At 45.4% G+C, this 16,946-nt stretch overlaps 1 protein-coding gene across 5 annotated transcripts in view; it reads left to right on the top strand.

Annotated features, from left to right (window-relative positions):
- The window catches only part of LOC121553610 (echinoderm microtubule-associated protein-like 4), a 103,329-nt gene that overhangs the window by 75,704 nt on the left and 10,679 nt on the right, over positions 1–16,946 (top strand). For 2 of the 5 annotated variants that reach the window (XM_041866859.2, XM_041866857.2), the window contains exons 4-20: positions 293–514; positions 3,004–3,144; positions 3,501–3,526; positions 3,920–3,955; positions 5,592–5,715; positions 5,998–6,147; positions 6,863–6,932; positions 10,729–10,839; positions 11,678–11,773; positions 11,904–12,038; positions 12,339–12,474; positions 15,110–15,261; positions 15,459–15,584; positions 15,876–16,007; positions 16,238–16,305; positions 16,434–16,522; positions 16,649–16,746. In XM_041866859.2, the coding sequence (XP_041722793.2) occupies positions 293–514; positions 3,004–3,144; positions 3,501–3,526; positions 3,920–3,955; positions 5,592–5,715; positions 5,998–6,147; positions 6,863–6,932; positions 10,729–10,839; positions 11,678–11,773; positions 11,904–12,038; positions 12,339–12,474; positions 15,110–15,261; positions 15,459–15,584; positions 15,876–16,007; positions 16,238–16,305; positions 16,434–16,522; positions 16,649–16,746 (1,912 nt within the window). The other 3 variants (XM_041866861.2, XM_041866860.2, XM_041866858.2) reach the window with 3 other exon arrangements.

Here is a 16,946-nt window from a genome sequence, read left to right as displayed (position 1 = left end):
CTGTCACAGTCTGTATGTACACCTATGGCTAAGCATTGCTGAGCACTTCCACAATGATTCACTAGACATTAATCAAATATACAGAGTCAGCTATTCACTGCCTATGGAGGAGGTCGGGGCTTTGCAGGTCTCGCTGTAGGTAGAAGTTGCTTGTATAGGCACAGCTATAGGATCAGCTTGTCCTCTTATATACCTTTCTGTCCCCCTGTCTTCACTGGTTGTGTCCCCCTGTCCCCCCTGTCTCCACTGGTTGTGTCCCCCTGTTTGGTTAACCCCCTGGTTGTCTCCACAGCGGTCAGACAGCAGAGAGGAAAAAGGACACGCCTCAGATGGAGGGCATCAAGGAGAAGCAGGAGGGGCCCTCCCAGCCCAACCAGGCTAACGATAAAGCCCCCCCAGCCAGCCCCCTGCAGCCCTCGCCGTCCCCCTCCAGCTCCAGCCACCCCCTCTCCCCACACCCTCCTCAGTCCCAAAGGCAGGCCCCGGAGAGCAAGGGCACCTCCCCAGCCAAAAGGTTCCGCCGACGCACACTTTGATCTTCGATGCCCCCACCCCTACCAACGCAATGCCCTGCCGACACTCTTAATGCTCTTAACCCTAGCTTACCTTTCACTGGGGGAAGGGATGGCTTCTTAGATCACTCACATTTGAACCGATTTCGGTTATTAACCTCCTCTATCTCCATCTCTCACCTGTACGTTCAGCTATCTTTCCATGTACAGACTCAGCCACTGCAGACCTTCGCTTCTCAAACGGCTCTCAACACTACTTACTTTTTCTTTTAGACTACTTCTAGCCCAGCCCTTTCATTCAGATGAGAGGAAAATAGAAGAGAGAAGAGGAATGGTTTGCAGATGTCCCTTCTCCACTCATCCACAACAGTGTGAGCCCTCTCACTATATCGTTAGGAATAGGAGAGGCCCTATCTGTCATGTACCAGTTGTGCTTCGTACCAGTCAGGATACACACACACCAGCCTTTGACACACGCGACACACAAGCTCCAGCCCCAGACCGACTGCACTCACTAATCAAAGCACTGGTCAGCCTCACACTCATGACTCATAGCACAGATCAACATAAATTATTCTACGAAACATTGAAAACCAATTACGTTTTACAAAGAGCACCCCGGGAACCCATCCCTGCCCATTAGACTGGGCAAGTATCAGGTTATTAGTCAGGGCCGCTGACATGACAAGCAAATTTGCTGGAAAACTCATCTGCTAGCAATTTTGCGTGTGTCCACCCAATATGAAATCGGCCAGGCTTCTAAGCAGCGCAGTGCACATTCGGGGCTCTTGCTGGGCAAGAGAGGCATGAGTATTATAGGGTGATTTTACCTCTTAAATGGTCCCTTTCCAATCCAATCAGAGGAATGGATAGCATAGGAGTCTCAAGTGGGCTTCAATTCACACTCACTTAGCTAGAATAAAGCCTTGAGATTTGAGATGCAGTGAGTGCACCATTAAGGGCTTTTAACCAACAGACACACGTTACATATGTGCTGTATAGCAATGATACTATACCACTCATCTACCGTTTATGGACCCCTCCTTTTAGTTACCACTCCTTCCATCTGTCACCCCTACCACTCTCTCTCTCTCTCTTCCCCCATATCTATTGACTTACCCTCTCCTGCACACACACACCCCTTTAAAGTGAAGCGTTTCAGCTCTGCCCCCAGTTCCATCTGTGGGAGTGTTAGCTTTCCTCTCACTCACCCCTGACTCCTCTCCTGGGGCCCCTCAGGCTGGTGCTGCGCTCTGTGCGTTTGGCCCTGTGTGTGCTCTTCTTGCCCACCCCAGGCCTCTGTGTGTGTGTGTATGTTCGCGTGCGCATATGTGTTTTTGGTGGGGTTATGGATCACTTCTGTTTAGTCTAGATTGTTCTTTTCCCGCCAAATTCCATGCAGGCAGTTAGAATAAGCAGAGGATGTCTAGGTGTCTCTCCCTCTCCATGGTCCTCTGTAGCTCAGTTGGAAGAGCATGGCGCTTGTAACGCCAGGGTAGTGGGTTCGATTCCTGGGACCACCCGTACGTAAAATGTATTCACACATGACTGTAAGTCGCTTTGGATAAAAGCTTCTGCTAAATGACATGTATTATATCGTAGATAAGGACAGAGTACAGACTCTGTAAAAGTAGTAGTGTAACACATCATTAAACCACCCCTCCCCCAACAGTCTGCCACACTACCATCTACCCCTCAGCATTACCACTGCCCCCTGGAGGTTGAACAGACGCCATGCAGAAGTGATCCAAAACTTTACGTCTCGCAAATAACCCTTCCTCCTCACAGCTTCGCATGAGGAGTGTTATTCTTCACGCTCCTCTCTCTCTAGCCATTCTCCAAACCTTCCATTCTCCACTGTCACCCAACCTCCTCTTCTCTAACTTTATACTTGCAGTGTGGCTCTTAACTCTTTGGCCTTCTCTGTCTCCTGAAGCCTGGGGCTTGAGCTGTACGGCCAGCCCATGTGAACTAACCTATGATTGGGGTGGGCTTTCCCCTGTGTGCCCGGCTACAGCAGCATGCATTGATTCTAGTGCTGAGGGGTTGCGTAATGCGTACTACTCACCTGGGTGCCTCTTTGAGGCACCATATCTCTTTGTTTGTGTGTGTGGTGTTTCAGGTCCAGATTAACCCAACAGGAGGGTTGCCATGAGTGAAATAAATGTGCATTAAGGGTATAGAGTTTTCAGGTTGTCAGGTTACATGGTGGCCTGGTCAAGTTCAAACTCTGGGCCGTAAGTATAATGTATACTGCAAATAATAATACAGTTACACACTTCAATGCACTTTTTCAATTTTAACATATAGAAAATGAGTAGTAGTAGCCAATTCAAACCAGTCTCCATTATCACCATGGCACTCCTCCATACCCCTGCTTTCTTTCTGTCTAGCTAACTCTCTTTCTCTCTTCCTCTCTTGATCCATCTCTGTGGTATAAAACTAACTGTTTCTCTTTATGTGCACGCTGTGCGTTCCTCTGTGTGTGTAGGGGTCACAGTGCGAAGCGGGGCACAGGGATGGAACGTTCTCAGAGCAGTACGTGGGAGAGTGGTGAGGAGAGCAGGAACAAGCTGGTGAAGGCTGCCTCCACCTCCAAACTGCTGGCCAAGGTGGTGAAGAACGCAGACAAGTGAGTGGCTGATGGGACACACTTCACAAGTCTTATACAACGTAAACATATGTGTGGCAGTGTAATCCAAATACAGTGATACATCAGAATTTAATTCCGGTTATGTTTGTTTATGGGGTATATGAGAGTACTGTACCTTTGAGACATTACACTATCCTATAATCACTATGACAACCCCTTAATTCCCTATATTGTATTCATCCAAAGTCCCTCCCTAATAATAGGATTCATCCAAAGTCTCTCTCTAATATAGGATGCTGCTAAATTGGCCCAACTGTCAGACTGTCAACCTTCACTTGTTTTTGTAGTCTCAAGTCACAGTCTGACCTAATTGCTATTTCTCCATTCTCTTCCAGGCATAAAGACCCAGTGATCAGCCAAGGTGAATACACTCCCATATCGTTTACTGTCTTTTCTATGTAAACCATCCACCACCACATAATGGAATCAGTAGACCTATGTACTGTAGTATAGCCACATAATTGGCACTTTTGGAACAATTGGAACTTTGTACAATATAATACAATGTAACCTAAAGTATGTTCTCATTAGGCTTTATGAAAATGCTACACTGTACTATTTCTGTCTTAGAGTGCCTCTAGGTAAGAGAAGAGGTGTATTTCAAAGCGTCTTGTGGTTCCTTCCAACATATCCTTATCCTATTGTGTAGACCCAACTAGTCACCGTTGTCTTCTTCAGATCATGCTAGCTCTTCTCCCTGTGTACTGTCATTGTGTGTGTGTGTTGAGTGATGTTGTTTCTGTCTCATGACCAGCCAAAATGTCAACCCGTGAGAAAAACAGCCAAGCTGGTAAGTTGTCAACAGAGAGCGAGCGCTAGCAGCCTTGGAACGAGCCCTTCTCCACTCTCCGCTTTTTCGGCTGATTTATCTCTTCATCTATCTTTCTTTGCCACTCCCTTTATCACGTCAAGCACAGACATGATCTTTCGCTCCCCTCTGCACCCTCGCTCTCCTATTTCTCTCCATCTCTCTCTGTCCTCTATCACTATTTCACTCCCCCATACTTTCTCACCCTCCTCCATGCCATTGTCCTCAGGCGATGCCCAGCCTAAATAAAGGGCATAGCTTTGCCAGGATGCCACGCCCCACCGTGCCCCGTTGTCACTTAACATAGTGTCGTCTGGCTAAAAGTGTCCTTCTCTTGGCTCAGGCGGGTCATGTGAGGAATGTGGTTGGGCCTGAGATGGCTGGACCGGGCCCTAGCTAACTCGATTAGCTCCACAGACAGACAGACCGACCGACACTTAGGACTAAAATTCAGCTAATTCAGCCTTTTCCCGGCATTAATTGTCACAGATATAATGAGGAAAACATCAGTTAGTAAATAAGAATATTGCAGACCATGGCTACACTTATTAGTGTCCCCAAGGCAGTATGTAGGCCTTCCCTTGGTACCAGTAAATGGTAGCTAGTCCTAACTACATAATTCCTGTGATGGATTCTGACCATCCAGTGTGGGGTCTACTGTATGCTTCCCCTCAATTTGTGATAAAGGGATGAAAGCCCTCACTATTTTATGAGCAATGTTGAAATTCTGTTCCCCTCCACCAAATCTCCCTCTCCCCCTCGTCTTCGCACTAGGAGAGTAGAGCCCTAACCCCACAGAGCTGGGAGACTGACGAGGGAAACACACACATTCCACTGATCCCAGTCTACCACAAATCTTACCTCCCCCCTCTTTATTGCTCTCTATTCCCCCTCCTCTTTTCTTTCTTCTACCCCTATCACGTTTTCTTATTTCAGCCGGGTTTGGGGTTGCTGACTCACTGCTTCGCGCCGGTGCACGGCACCCAACGCTTCTCTGTCTGTCTGTCCATGTCTGTCTCTTCGTCTGTCTATACAGCGTCTCATCCCTCGATGAGTGGAAAGCATGTGCAGCACACTAACTGAACAGTATAAAATAATAATGCAAAAAAAATCTACTGAACTCATAAGGCTTTTCTAAGCTTTTTGAGGTGTTTATGTAAAAAAAGTGTTCATGTGCAAAAGTGTTCTCACACCAAGTGATTATGTGTGCCGGTGGGGAGGGTGCTGAGCAGTCAGACTGCAGAAATACTTCTGTTAATGGACTAAACTCATGTCATGCACTCTCTGACTCATGACACACTCTCTGACTCATGACATATTAACCTTTATTACCTCGACAGGGTTTTCTTTGGTGAGAAAAAGACCACCCCAACCTGGGTTCAAATACTTATTTGAGTGTTTGCTCTAGCCTGTCTGAATACTTCAAAAGTATTTTTAATCATTTCAGATAGTATTTGAACCCAGGTCTAATATGTATACCTGTGCTGGAACTGTATGTTGAATGTGTGTGCTAAAGCAAGGGCTTAGTATCAACAGGTTTCCTCTGTATTTTAACAAGTCAAAATGGCGATCGTGATGTAGCAAGCTAACGACTTTCTTTTGTCTGTCTCCTCAACAGAGGGAGACTACATCAAGATGTTCATGCGAGGTCGACCCATCACCATGTTCATCCCCGCGGACGTGGAGAACTATGATGACGTGCGCACAGAGCTGCCTCCAGAGAGACTCAAACTGGAGTGGGTGTATCCTTTCGCTCTCAGCAGGGCCTGGTCCCAAACGCTCTCTCCGTATGTCCCTGACCTCAGTCCCTCTGTTGTCTATCTGTGGATCAAAGCAAAATGGTGGATGACTTCTAGGTCTTCATTTACACCTTTCCAGTTGTTTTCACATTGCAGATGAAGGAAAGGATACTAGTAGAATGTGCCAATTATACTATTAAGATGGACCGTTTGAGGTCTCTTGTGTTTCTCTCAATGGGTTTCCTTCTGTGTGTTCTGTTGTGTTTCCTTGACTCCCTATACCAGGTATGGCTACAGGGGGAAAGACTGCAGAGCCAACGTGTACCTGCTCCCTACAGGGGAGAGTGTTTACTTTATTGCCTCTGTGGTAGTGCTCTTCAACTATGAGGAGAGGACACAGCGCCACTACCTCGGCCACACAGACAGTGTCAAATGGTGAGCTGGTATCCTGTTCTACATGATGTTATTTCCTTTTTTTTTTCTCACACAAAATGGTGAGTTGGTGGGAACTGGGAGTTTTGGGCTGGCTTGGTTGTGTTGTATGGCAATGAATTCATACAGTAGCCTACACGCTATCATGGGCTGTGTATTCTGGAGACAGTAGATAAAATATACAGATACAGAAGGTAAAATAATATGTCCCCCAGGGTCTGAATACTGTATAAACACTTCACACAAAACTTTTAATGCGGATTAAGCAAATGCTTGTCACAGACACAATGGTTCCTACACTAACCACTGTGTAGCTGACACGTCCAGTTCAACTGTCTCCGGGTTCCATCCTCTCAGGAGCCTCTTAAAATAAACAGACTATGCAAATGAGATGTAAATGTCTGTCCGGGTGGTAGAGAAGTGGGAGAGTCAAATGAGTGTGTGATAGCGGAGCGCTGACAGACCTGTTTTTGTTTGAAACTATATGCCTCACTTCCTCCCAGCAGGCTGTGGGCCAGACATGCACACAGTCCTGCTCAGTCAAACAGCTACCTCTCATCTAACTTCATTTTACACCTGACCTTATCACTACTGATTGTTGCTGACTGTAGGTGTTTTCAATAGGGAGGTAGTTTCCCACACACAACAATTTTTTAATTGGTTTTTGATCTCATTCTCTCTCTGTCTATTTCTGTCTCTCTTTCTGTGTCTCTCTCAGCCTTGCTGTTCACCCTGATAAGATCCGCATTGCCACGGGACAGATTGCAGGAGTGGATAAGGACGGGCGGGTGAGTCACTCTCCCACCTCCTCACCCATTCCTCACCCCCTCACTTTCACCCCTTCACTTTCTGCTAGCTAAATCCTTTAATAATATGATCGGCAGTGTGACATTTCATGTTTGTGCAACCTGTTTTCTACCCCATCATTCATCCACACAGGCGCACACACACCTGGGCAAGTCACAGGGCTTCAAATGTCAGCTATGTAACACCAAGGGGTTTTCCACCCAAAAACTATATTTTGTTATTTGTTTCATTAGTCCATTGTTGACATAGTCCCAAAATGTTTTGGTTGTCAGCAATTAAGTTAAGATATGTAACTTTCAAAATACAAAAATACAGAAATCATCATATGATCTAAAACGCAGCATCATATGATGCAAAATGCATCATACGGGGATGATTTCTGTATTTTGAAAGTTACATATATTGATTGCAGACAACCAAAGACTATGTCAACAATGGTCTAATGAAACAAATACCAAAAGATCGTTTTTGGGTAGAGTTTTCCTTTAAGTAGTCTTATACCAGCCTGCCGAATACAGAACGACATGTCTATCTGTGGTTATGTTTAAAAGCATAATCCTTGTTTGCACAATGTCTTTTCTTGTGTACAGTATGAGTATTTCTGCTTGCGTTGCACAATCAGGCTCACTCATGTCTTTGACAGGCAGACCCAGACACAGGTGCTCCATATTTACTCAAGAATAGCAATAATCCATACTCTAATTTAACTCATTATATTTAAGCTCTCTGGGTGTAAACATGCCAAACTGGCTCTAACCTTCCTCAAATGATTCCGTAGAAGAGGATACTGCCTGTCAGTCAGCCAGATCCTGCACAACTCACTGACTATACCTGTTGAATGCTTTCTCAAATCTTTAAAATGGCTTCCTTTCCTCACCTCCTTCAACTTTTCCTTAATTACCACTGATCTTAGAGGATATGATAGGTAAAAAGCAATTCAAATCAAATCATAATGTATTTGCCACATGTGCCGAATACAACAGCTGTAGACCTTACAGTGAAATGCTTACTTACAAGCCCTTAACCAACAATGCAGTTTTTAAGAAAATAAAAAAAGTGTTAAGTAAAAAATAGATAAGTAAAAAATATAAATAGCAAATAATTAAAGAGCAGCAGTAAAATAAAATAACAGTAGGGAGGCTATGTACAGGGGGTACCGGTACAGAGTCAATGTGCGGGGGCACCGGTTAGTCGAGGTAATTGAGGTAATATGTACATGTGGGTAGAGTTAAAGTGACTATGCATAGATAATAAACAGAGTAGCAGCAGCGTAAAAGAGGGGGTGGGGGGGCAATGTAAATAGTCCAGGTAGCCATGATTAGCTGTTCAGGAGTCTTATGGCTTGGGGGTAGAAGCTGTTATGGGGGTAGAAGCTGTTAAGAACCTTTTGGACCTAGACTTGTCGCTCCGGTACCGCTTGCCGAGCAGAGAGAACAGTCTATATCTAGGGAGTCTGGAGTCTTTGACAATTTTTAGGGCCTTCCTCTGACGCCGCCTGGTATAGATGTCCTGGATGGCAGGAAGCTTGGCCCCAGTGATGTACTGGGCCGTACGCTCTACCCTCTGAAGTGCCTTGCGTTTGGAGGCCAAGCAGTTGCCATACCAGGCGGTAATGCAACCAGTCAGGATGCTCTCGATGGTGCAGCTGTAGAACTTTTTGAGGATCTGAGGACCCATGCCAAATGTTTTCAGTCTCCTGAGGGGGAATAGGCTTTGTCGTGCCCTCTTCACGACTGTCTTGGTGTGTTTGGACCATGATAGTTTGTTGGTGATGTGGACACCAAGGAACTTGAAGCTCTCAACCTGTTCCACTACAGCCCCGTCGATGAGAATGGGGGCGTGCTCAGTCACAATCATCTCCTTTGTCTTGATCACGTCGAGGGAGAGGTTGTTATCCTGGCACCACACGGCCAGGTCTCTGATCTCCTCCCTATAGGCTGTCTAATCTTTGTCAGTGATCAGGTCTACCACTGTTGTGTCGTCGGCAAACTTAATGATGGTATTGGAGTCGTGCCTGACCATGCAGTCATTAGTGAACAGGGAGTACAGGAGGGGACTGAGCACGCACCCCTGAGGGGCCCCCGTGTTGAGGATCAGCGTGGCAGATGTGTTGTTACCTACCCTTGCCACCTGGGGACGGCCCATCAGGAAGTCCAGGATCCAGTTGCAGAGGGAGGTGTTTAGTCCCAGGGTCCTTAGCTTATTGAGGAGCTTTGAGGGCACTATGGTGTTGAACGCTGAGCTGTAGTCAATGAATAGCATTCTCACGTAGGTGTTCCTCTTGTCCAGGTGGGAAAGGGAAGTGTGGAGTGCAATAGAGATTGCATCATCTATTGGAAGAATCCCAGAACATATTCCAGTCTGCGCTAGCAAAACAGTCCTGTAGCTTAGCATCTGCGTCATCTGACCACTTCCTTATTAACCGAGTCATTGGTGCTTCCTGCTTTAGTTTTTGATTATAAGCAGGAATCAGGAGGATAGAGTTATGGTCAGATTTGCCAAATGGAGGGCGAGGGAGAGCTTTGTACGCGTCTCTGTGTGTGGAGTAAAGGTGGTCTAGAGTTTTTTTCCCTCTGGTTGCACATTTAACATGCTGGTAGAAGTTAGGTAGAACGGATTTAAGTTTGCCTGCATTAAAGGCCACTAGGAGCGCTGCCTCTGGATGAGCATTTCCTGTTTACTTATGGCCTTATACAGCTCATTGAGTGCAATCTTAATGCCAGCATTGGTTTGTGGTGGTAAATAGACAGCTACGAAAAATATAGATGAAAACTCTCTTGGTAAATAGTGTGGTCTACAGCTTATCATGAGATACTCTACCTCAGGCAAGCAAAACCTCAAGACTTCCTTAGTGTTAGAATTTAAGCATCAGCTGTTTTTACAAATATACACAGACCGCCACTCTTGTCTTACCGGAGTCCGCCATTCTATCCTGCCGATGTAGCATATATCCCGCCAGCTGTATGTTATCCATGTCGTCGTTCAGCCACGACTCAGTGAAACATTCGATATTACAGTTTTTAATGTCCCGTTGGTAGGATATCCTTGATCTTAGGTCGTCCCAATTTATTTTCAAATGATTGAACATTGGCTAATAGGATTGATGGAAGAGGCAGTTTACTCGCTCGCCATTGGATCCTTACAAGGCACCCCGACCTACGTCCACGATATCTCTGTCTCTTTCTCATGCGAATGACAGGGATTTGGGCCTTGTCTGTAGAATATCCTTCGCGTCCGAATTGTTAAAGAAAAAATCTTCGTCCAATACGAGGTGAGTAATCGCTGTCCTGATATCCAGAAGCTCTTTTTGGTCATAAGAGACGGTGGCAGAAACATTATGTACAGAATAAATTACAAATAACGCGAAAAAACACACATAATAGTACAATTGGTTAGAAGGCTGTAAAACGGCAGCCATCTTCTCCGGCGCCATAACCGCCGGAGTGGGAATCAATCCAATTGGGTGGGAATCAATCCAGTTATTTTATCTACCAGTGCTTGTGAGGATAGGGCGACAAGGAAAGGAAGTTTTAAAGGATTATCAAGACCCAACCGAGACACAGATACACATGTTTCTGATTAGTGAATACAGTGAAAGCTGAGAGCTGGTCAAATGATGCGTTTTCCTCTCCTCATCTGCCACTGATTGTGAAGGGAAGGAATCAAGGAAAGATGCTGTCAAAAACAATATACTGTAAATGCAGCCATAGTGTCTGAGTTTGGCTAAACCGAGAGCTAGTTCAATGATGTGTGTGTTCTCTTCTTCTCCCCCTGCAGCCACTGCAGCCCCATGTGAGGGTGTGGGATTCGGTCAGCCTGTCCACCCTGCAGGTCATCGGCCTGGGCACCTTCGAGAGAGGGGTGGGCTCCCTGGCCTTCTCCAAAGCGGTGGGTACCCCTAGCACCACTCCTAACACCTCTAATGATATAATCCAGGATGTGTAGTAATTCATGTGAGACCCCACCCTGGGAAGTGTACAGATCCTACATATCATAGTTCACGTAATCACATCACAGCCAGTGGTTAGTGGGTCTAGATAAGATGTTCTAGACTCAGGTCTGGGGTTCTAGGTGCTGTGTGTTTCTGCACCGAGCCCTTTTGTGATCAGGCTAGTGGGTCAGAGTGGTGTCATTGTGGTGTTGAGTACCTCATAGGCTCTCTAATCAGTAGTTTACTGTTACTATTCACTCTGTCCTCAGTTAGCACATTCCAGAAGTCTGCTTTTACTGCCTGGCTCCCTTCACACGCGAACACGCACACACTCACACGCATACACTATGACCCATTTCCATACAAACGGACACACAAACACGCATTTTAGGTTAGGTGAAACATTATCCTCTGATGTTATCAGAGCTGAGCAGTGGATTTGCTTTATTAAAGAATAGTAAATCTTGAATGAAGGGTATTATCATTGTATGTCGTTGCTGATACCATTATGCCAAATCTACTTAATGGCTAACCGCTTAGAAGTTTATTGGTCATTCCTACTAGCTTTATGGCAATTTATGCCACAGGTTGATTCATGTTTAGACTCTTCCATGCCCTCTCATCAACATGCAGTATAAAGTAGCTAATATGCACTATCAAAGAATAGCAGGCATAAACTGGAATTATATTATTATGTTATGCCAGATTTACTGAATTGCAGACAATAGGATCTATGTTTCATACAAGGTTTACTGACATGAAGACACCCTGTTTCCTCCTGGGTTTCTCCTACAGGACTCAGGTACACACCTGGCGGTGATTGATGATTGTAACGACCACATGTTGACTGTCTGGGATTGGCAGAAGAAATCCAAGATCGCTGAAATCAAGGTCAGAGATACATGGGGTGTTTTATACTGTGTAATTCTGCCTAAAATACATAAATAATTGCATTTGATGATTGGGTTATAAAATGAATCTTCTTTTTAACTGTATATGATCTCTGTTTCACCTTCACCAGTCTACAAATGAGGTGGTGCTTGTGGTGGAGTTCCACCCTACTGATGCCAACACCATAGTAACCTGTGGCAAGTCCCACATCTTCTTCTGGACCTGGGCTGGCACCTCGCTGGCACGCAAGCAGGGCATCTTCGGGGTGAGGACACACACACCTTAATACTCTTTAAAAAGGACTTGTAAAGTACTTCACATGTTCAGTACTTAAAAGTGTGTAAAGATCTGCTTGAGCCAAGCAAAACAGAGAACTGCACTTAACGGTTGTTTTTACAGATTGGCAAGAACTGTGTCACCAAAGTGCCTTGAATAAGAAAATGATGTATCCCTTGCGTAGTATAACATTACCGTACATGTACAACGTCTCTTTCTCTAGTCTCCCTAAACACAAACACAACACAATTATTACGAAATAGCTCATTCAAATTATCTTCCTGCTCAGAAATACGAGAAACCCAAGTTTGTTCAGTGTCTGGCCTTCCTCAACAACGGGGACATCCTGACTGGAGACTCTGGAGGCATCATGTTGATATGGAGCAGGAGCACAGTGGAGCCGACCCCAGGGAAGGGACCCAAAGGTACACTATACACTTTATATACCTTCTAGCTTACACTACCTTAAAGGCCCAGTGCAGTCAAAAATGTGATTTTCCTGTGTTTTATAGATATTTCCACACTATGAGGTTGGAATAATACTGTGAAATTGTGAAAATTATGATAATGCCCTTTTAGTGTAAGAGTTGTTTGAAAAGGCTGCCTGAAAATTCAGACTGTTTTGGTGGGATGGAGTGTTGGCCTGCCTGGTGACATCACCCAGGTGGTAAATTAGTTAATAGACCAATAAGAAAGATGATTCCAATCCTCTCTGTCAGTAACAGCTAGTTTTCAGACCACTCCCAGACAGACCTAGCTTAATTCTTGCTTGAGAAATTGCTCTTTGCTAAGAAGCTATTTATGTTTATTTTTGATCATTTTAATAAATAAAATCACAGTAAGGTACTTAATTGTTACCCAGAAATGATTTGATATTGAGATAAAAATGGCTGCATTGGACCTTTAAACTCACAAACAGGCCCCTAGACCTAGTTGAGCCAGACCCAGGAAAAGGACCCAAAGATACACTACCTTATAATACCTTACACCATACACTGTACTTTATACCTCACACAGTCCCTACACCCGCCCGTATAGTGCTACTGATGGCACTTTTGGTTGGAGCATGGTGTTGCAACACCAGGATTGTAGGTTTGAGTCCCTCATGAGCCACGTATAGCCTACTGAATATTTGTGTTGAACTTAGTCACTTTGGTAAAACCATCTGCCAAAACCGTCTGACCATATCAGACATACCCAAATGAGTAATACAAAACAATTACCTTCCCAGTGAGTCTCAAAGACACAGAGGAGAGCAACTGAAAGAGGTGATTCGAGACCGGAGAAAAGAAAACAGCCTTGAAGGAGACACAGAAAGACACAGAAAGAGAAAGACGGGGAAGAAAAGTGGGGGAGAGAAGAAGAAGAGTGGGTGTGATTGTTGGCAGGCCAGAGTGCCTGGGGGAGGGAGGGTGTTGGGGTTTTGAGCAGTAATGGTTTTGGTTGGCATGCTACAGAACTGGAAGAGCAGAACTAGGGCCAGATGCCAGGGATAAACTGTTAATCTCTTTATTTACCTGCTCTGGTCTAGTTGCTCTGTTGAAGCTGGGGCTGTGCCACAGTGACGCTTGGTGGTTAGATGGTTGGAGTGCGTGTGTGTTAGTGAGTGTGTGTGTGTGTGTGTTCGTGTGTGTGTGTGCACATGCTTGAGCATGCGTGTGAGAATGCTTATGTGTGTGTGTGTGTGTGTGAAGTGTGTGTGTGTGTGCACATGCTTGAGCATGCGTGTGTGAATGCTTATGTGTGTGTGTGTGTGAAGTGTGTGTGTGTCCACATCTGTCTGAGCTCTGCAGGGATGAAGGTCATGCCAATGTGGGAGAGCAAAAGCGATACAGAGACAGAAACAATATCTGATGCACATTAATTCTACACATACCCTCCCTCTGCCACTCAATATTACCTCCATTGACAATTCCACTGCCTCAGGTTAAGTCTGACTAGCCTTGAGGAATGGCCCTCCCCTGCTGTGCATCTGTCTGTATTATCAGCATAGAATTTAGTATTATTACAGGAGGAGTGATAATCTGCAGGTACACTACATGACCAAAAGTATGTGGACACCTGCTCGTCGAACATCTCAATCCAAAGTCATGGGCATTAATATGGAGCTGGTCCCCCCTTTGCAGCTATAACAACCTCTACTCTTCTGGGAAGGCTTTCCACTAGATATTGGAACATTGCCAATGTTTGTCTATGGAGATTGCATGGCGGTGTGCTTGATTTTATACAACTGTCAGCAACTGGTGTGGCAGAAATAGCCGAATCCACTCATTCGAAGGCATGTCCACATACTTTTGTATATAGCGTGTATGTGGAGAATGCACATACTCATTCAAACACAGCCTTCCATAGCCATCTTCTTAATCACACACACCCACTCTCGCACGCTAGCCGGTGCCGGTCATGGAATTTTGGATGGCGGTTATTGGCCAGCCAAATTACCACGGTTACCGTTATTATGGTTGGTCACCGTACTTTAAAAAAGCTGACTGCATGTGCAGTGCTGCTGCAGGGAGGGGGGTGTTGCCTAGGCAACCAAAGACTAATTTGCTACAACACCTTGCTTGTTTCAGCTAGGAGCAACAACGTTTTATCATGTTGTAAATAGTCAATTTTACTGCGGAAACGGACTCAACCGCATGAATGCCCGGCCGTCCCAGCTTCAGTCAGCTGTTCGTTCCACAATTTTTTTTAAACATTTAACGGTTATGACGGTTATTTTAGTTTAATGACGGTCTTCATCCATAATCGCCAGTTACACGATTATACTGTAATTGTGCCAGCCCTAACACACACACACACACTCTCTCTCATTTCCACCTCAAACGCTTCCCTGAGAGAACAACAAGAGCTGACCTATACCGTGGCACATAAACCACATTAGCAAATGTCAAGTATTTGTTCTATCCTATTCCCAGAAATCTCCGCTGTGAGCTGTTTTACGGCCTCACTCGCTCACCCTTTCTTATTCCTCTCTCCCTCTTCTTTCCTTCTGGGCAATTTTCCTTCTCATTCTCTCTCTCTCTCTCCTCCCCTTCCCTCTGTTCTTTCCCCCCATAGGTGCGTACCAGATCAGTCGTCAGATCAAGGCCCATGACGGCAGTGTGTTCACTCTGTGTCAGATGAGGAACGGGACCCTGCTGACCGGAGGGGGCAAGGACCACAAGATCATTCTGTGGGACCATGACCTCAACCCAGAGAGGGATATAGAGGTGCAATGGCCATACAGACACATATACAACAATACACCATGGATTATGCTAAAACATATACACTTACTTAGATACAGTATATCATATATGGCAAATAACACGTTCAATATGATGATAAACCTATCATTCGATGTTGATCAGATTGCAACTGTTTGGGAAGATTTGTTATACATCTCAATGTATCTGTTCCACTGCAGGTCCCTGATCAATATGGAACCATTCGCGCTGTGGCCGAGGGCAAGGGGGAGCAGTTTTTGGTGGGCACTTCACGTAACTTCATCCTGAGGGGGACGTTTAATGATGGTTTCCAGGTGGAAGTGCAGGTGAGAAGTTTCACTCTTTGTCTCTCTCTTGCTCTCTCTCTCTCTCTCTCTCTCTCTCTTATGTCCCTCTTTGAGGCACACTACCCCCGTGTGAAGGAGGTCATCAGAGCTTGTGGGGGTGTTTCCAATGGCTCAGTTGGTTGGAGCATGGTATTTGCATTGCAAACACCAGAGTTCTGGGTTTTGATTCTCACATTAAATGGGCAACATGTTAAGTACTTAGTCACTTTGGTCAAAATGAAAACATATCCCCATATGCATCATTTTCTAACCTCTGACCTTTCGCCCCAGGGTCACATAGACGAGCTATGGGGGCTGGCGTCGCACCCCTTCAAGGACCTGTTCCTAACCTGTGCTCAGGACAGGCAGGTGTGCCTGTGGAACTCTGTGGACCACTCCCTTGAATGGACCAGGCTCCTGGATGTAAGAACTAATACCTCCCTTTCTGAACTATTCTATACAGCAGATTAAGAATACACGCTCATTCACTACCCTTTTGATTTTATTCACAGACATAATTGAAATGTCGATCCAAGTTTTCCATTGAGATCAATGCATGCAAACAAATCTCAAGATAGGAATCAGGCCTTACATTTCAAACATACATTTATTTTGTGTATCTCTCTCTCTCCCTTGCTCTTTCTTTCTCTCAGGAGCATGGCCACTGTGCAGACTTTCACCCCAGTGGTGCTGTTGTGGCCATCGGTACTCACTCAGGAAAGTAAGTTCAGCTTAACCCTATCTCTAACTCTGAAGCACATTAGTGTCTATCTGTCCCATCTCTCATAGATTCCTCCTGTATTCTTATGAATCCTCTTGTGTTGTTCTCTCCACTCCCTTGTGTCCCAGGTGGTACGCTCTGGATGCAGAGACCAGAGACCTGGTGGCCATTCACACAGACGGCAACGAGCAGCTGTCAGTCATGCGCTTCTCTGTAGGTGGGTGGAGCTGATCTTACACCCTATCCAAACTGTATAATTGGATTTAATGGAAGAATTGTTAATCCAATAAACGCTTAGGGAGGATAATATAATGTACCACAATCCTGTTCACTCCCTCCTCAGATGGCACCCTGCTGGCAGTGGGATCACATGACAACTTCATTTACCTCCACACCGTGTCGGAGAAAGGCCGGAAGTACACCAGATGCGGGAAGTGCATTGTGAGTACAGCACCATTTGTGTGTGTGTGTCTCTGTCTCTGTGGATGTGTGTCTGTGTGTGTATGCCTATGTGCATGTGTGAGGATAATTTTCTCAAAGAGGCAGTGTCTTTGTCTACTGAATGTATATTTGACCTCCTAAGTGAGCCTGTGAGGAGAGGAAAGGGAGTAGTTCAGTACCCAGCATGGGAGAGGCCTTTA

This window comes from Coregonus clupeaformis, chromosome 37 (assembly GCF_020615455.1).
Source record: "Coregonus clupeaformis isolate EN_2021a chromosome 37, ASM2061545v1, whole genome shotgun sequence".
NCBI lineage: Eukaryota > Metazoa > Chordata > Actinopteri > Salmoniformes > Salmonidae > Coregonus > Coregonus clupeaformis.
The sequence above is the reverse complement of the archived record's forward strand: the minus strand, read 5'-3'. Positions and strand labels throughout refer to the sequence as shown.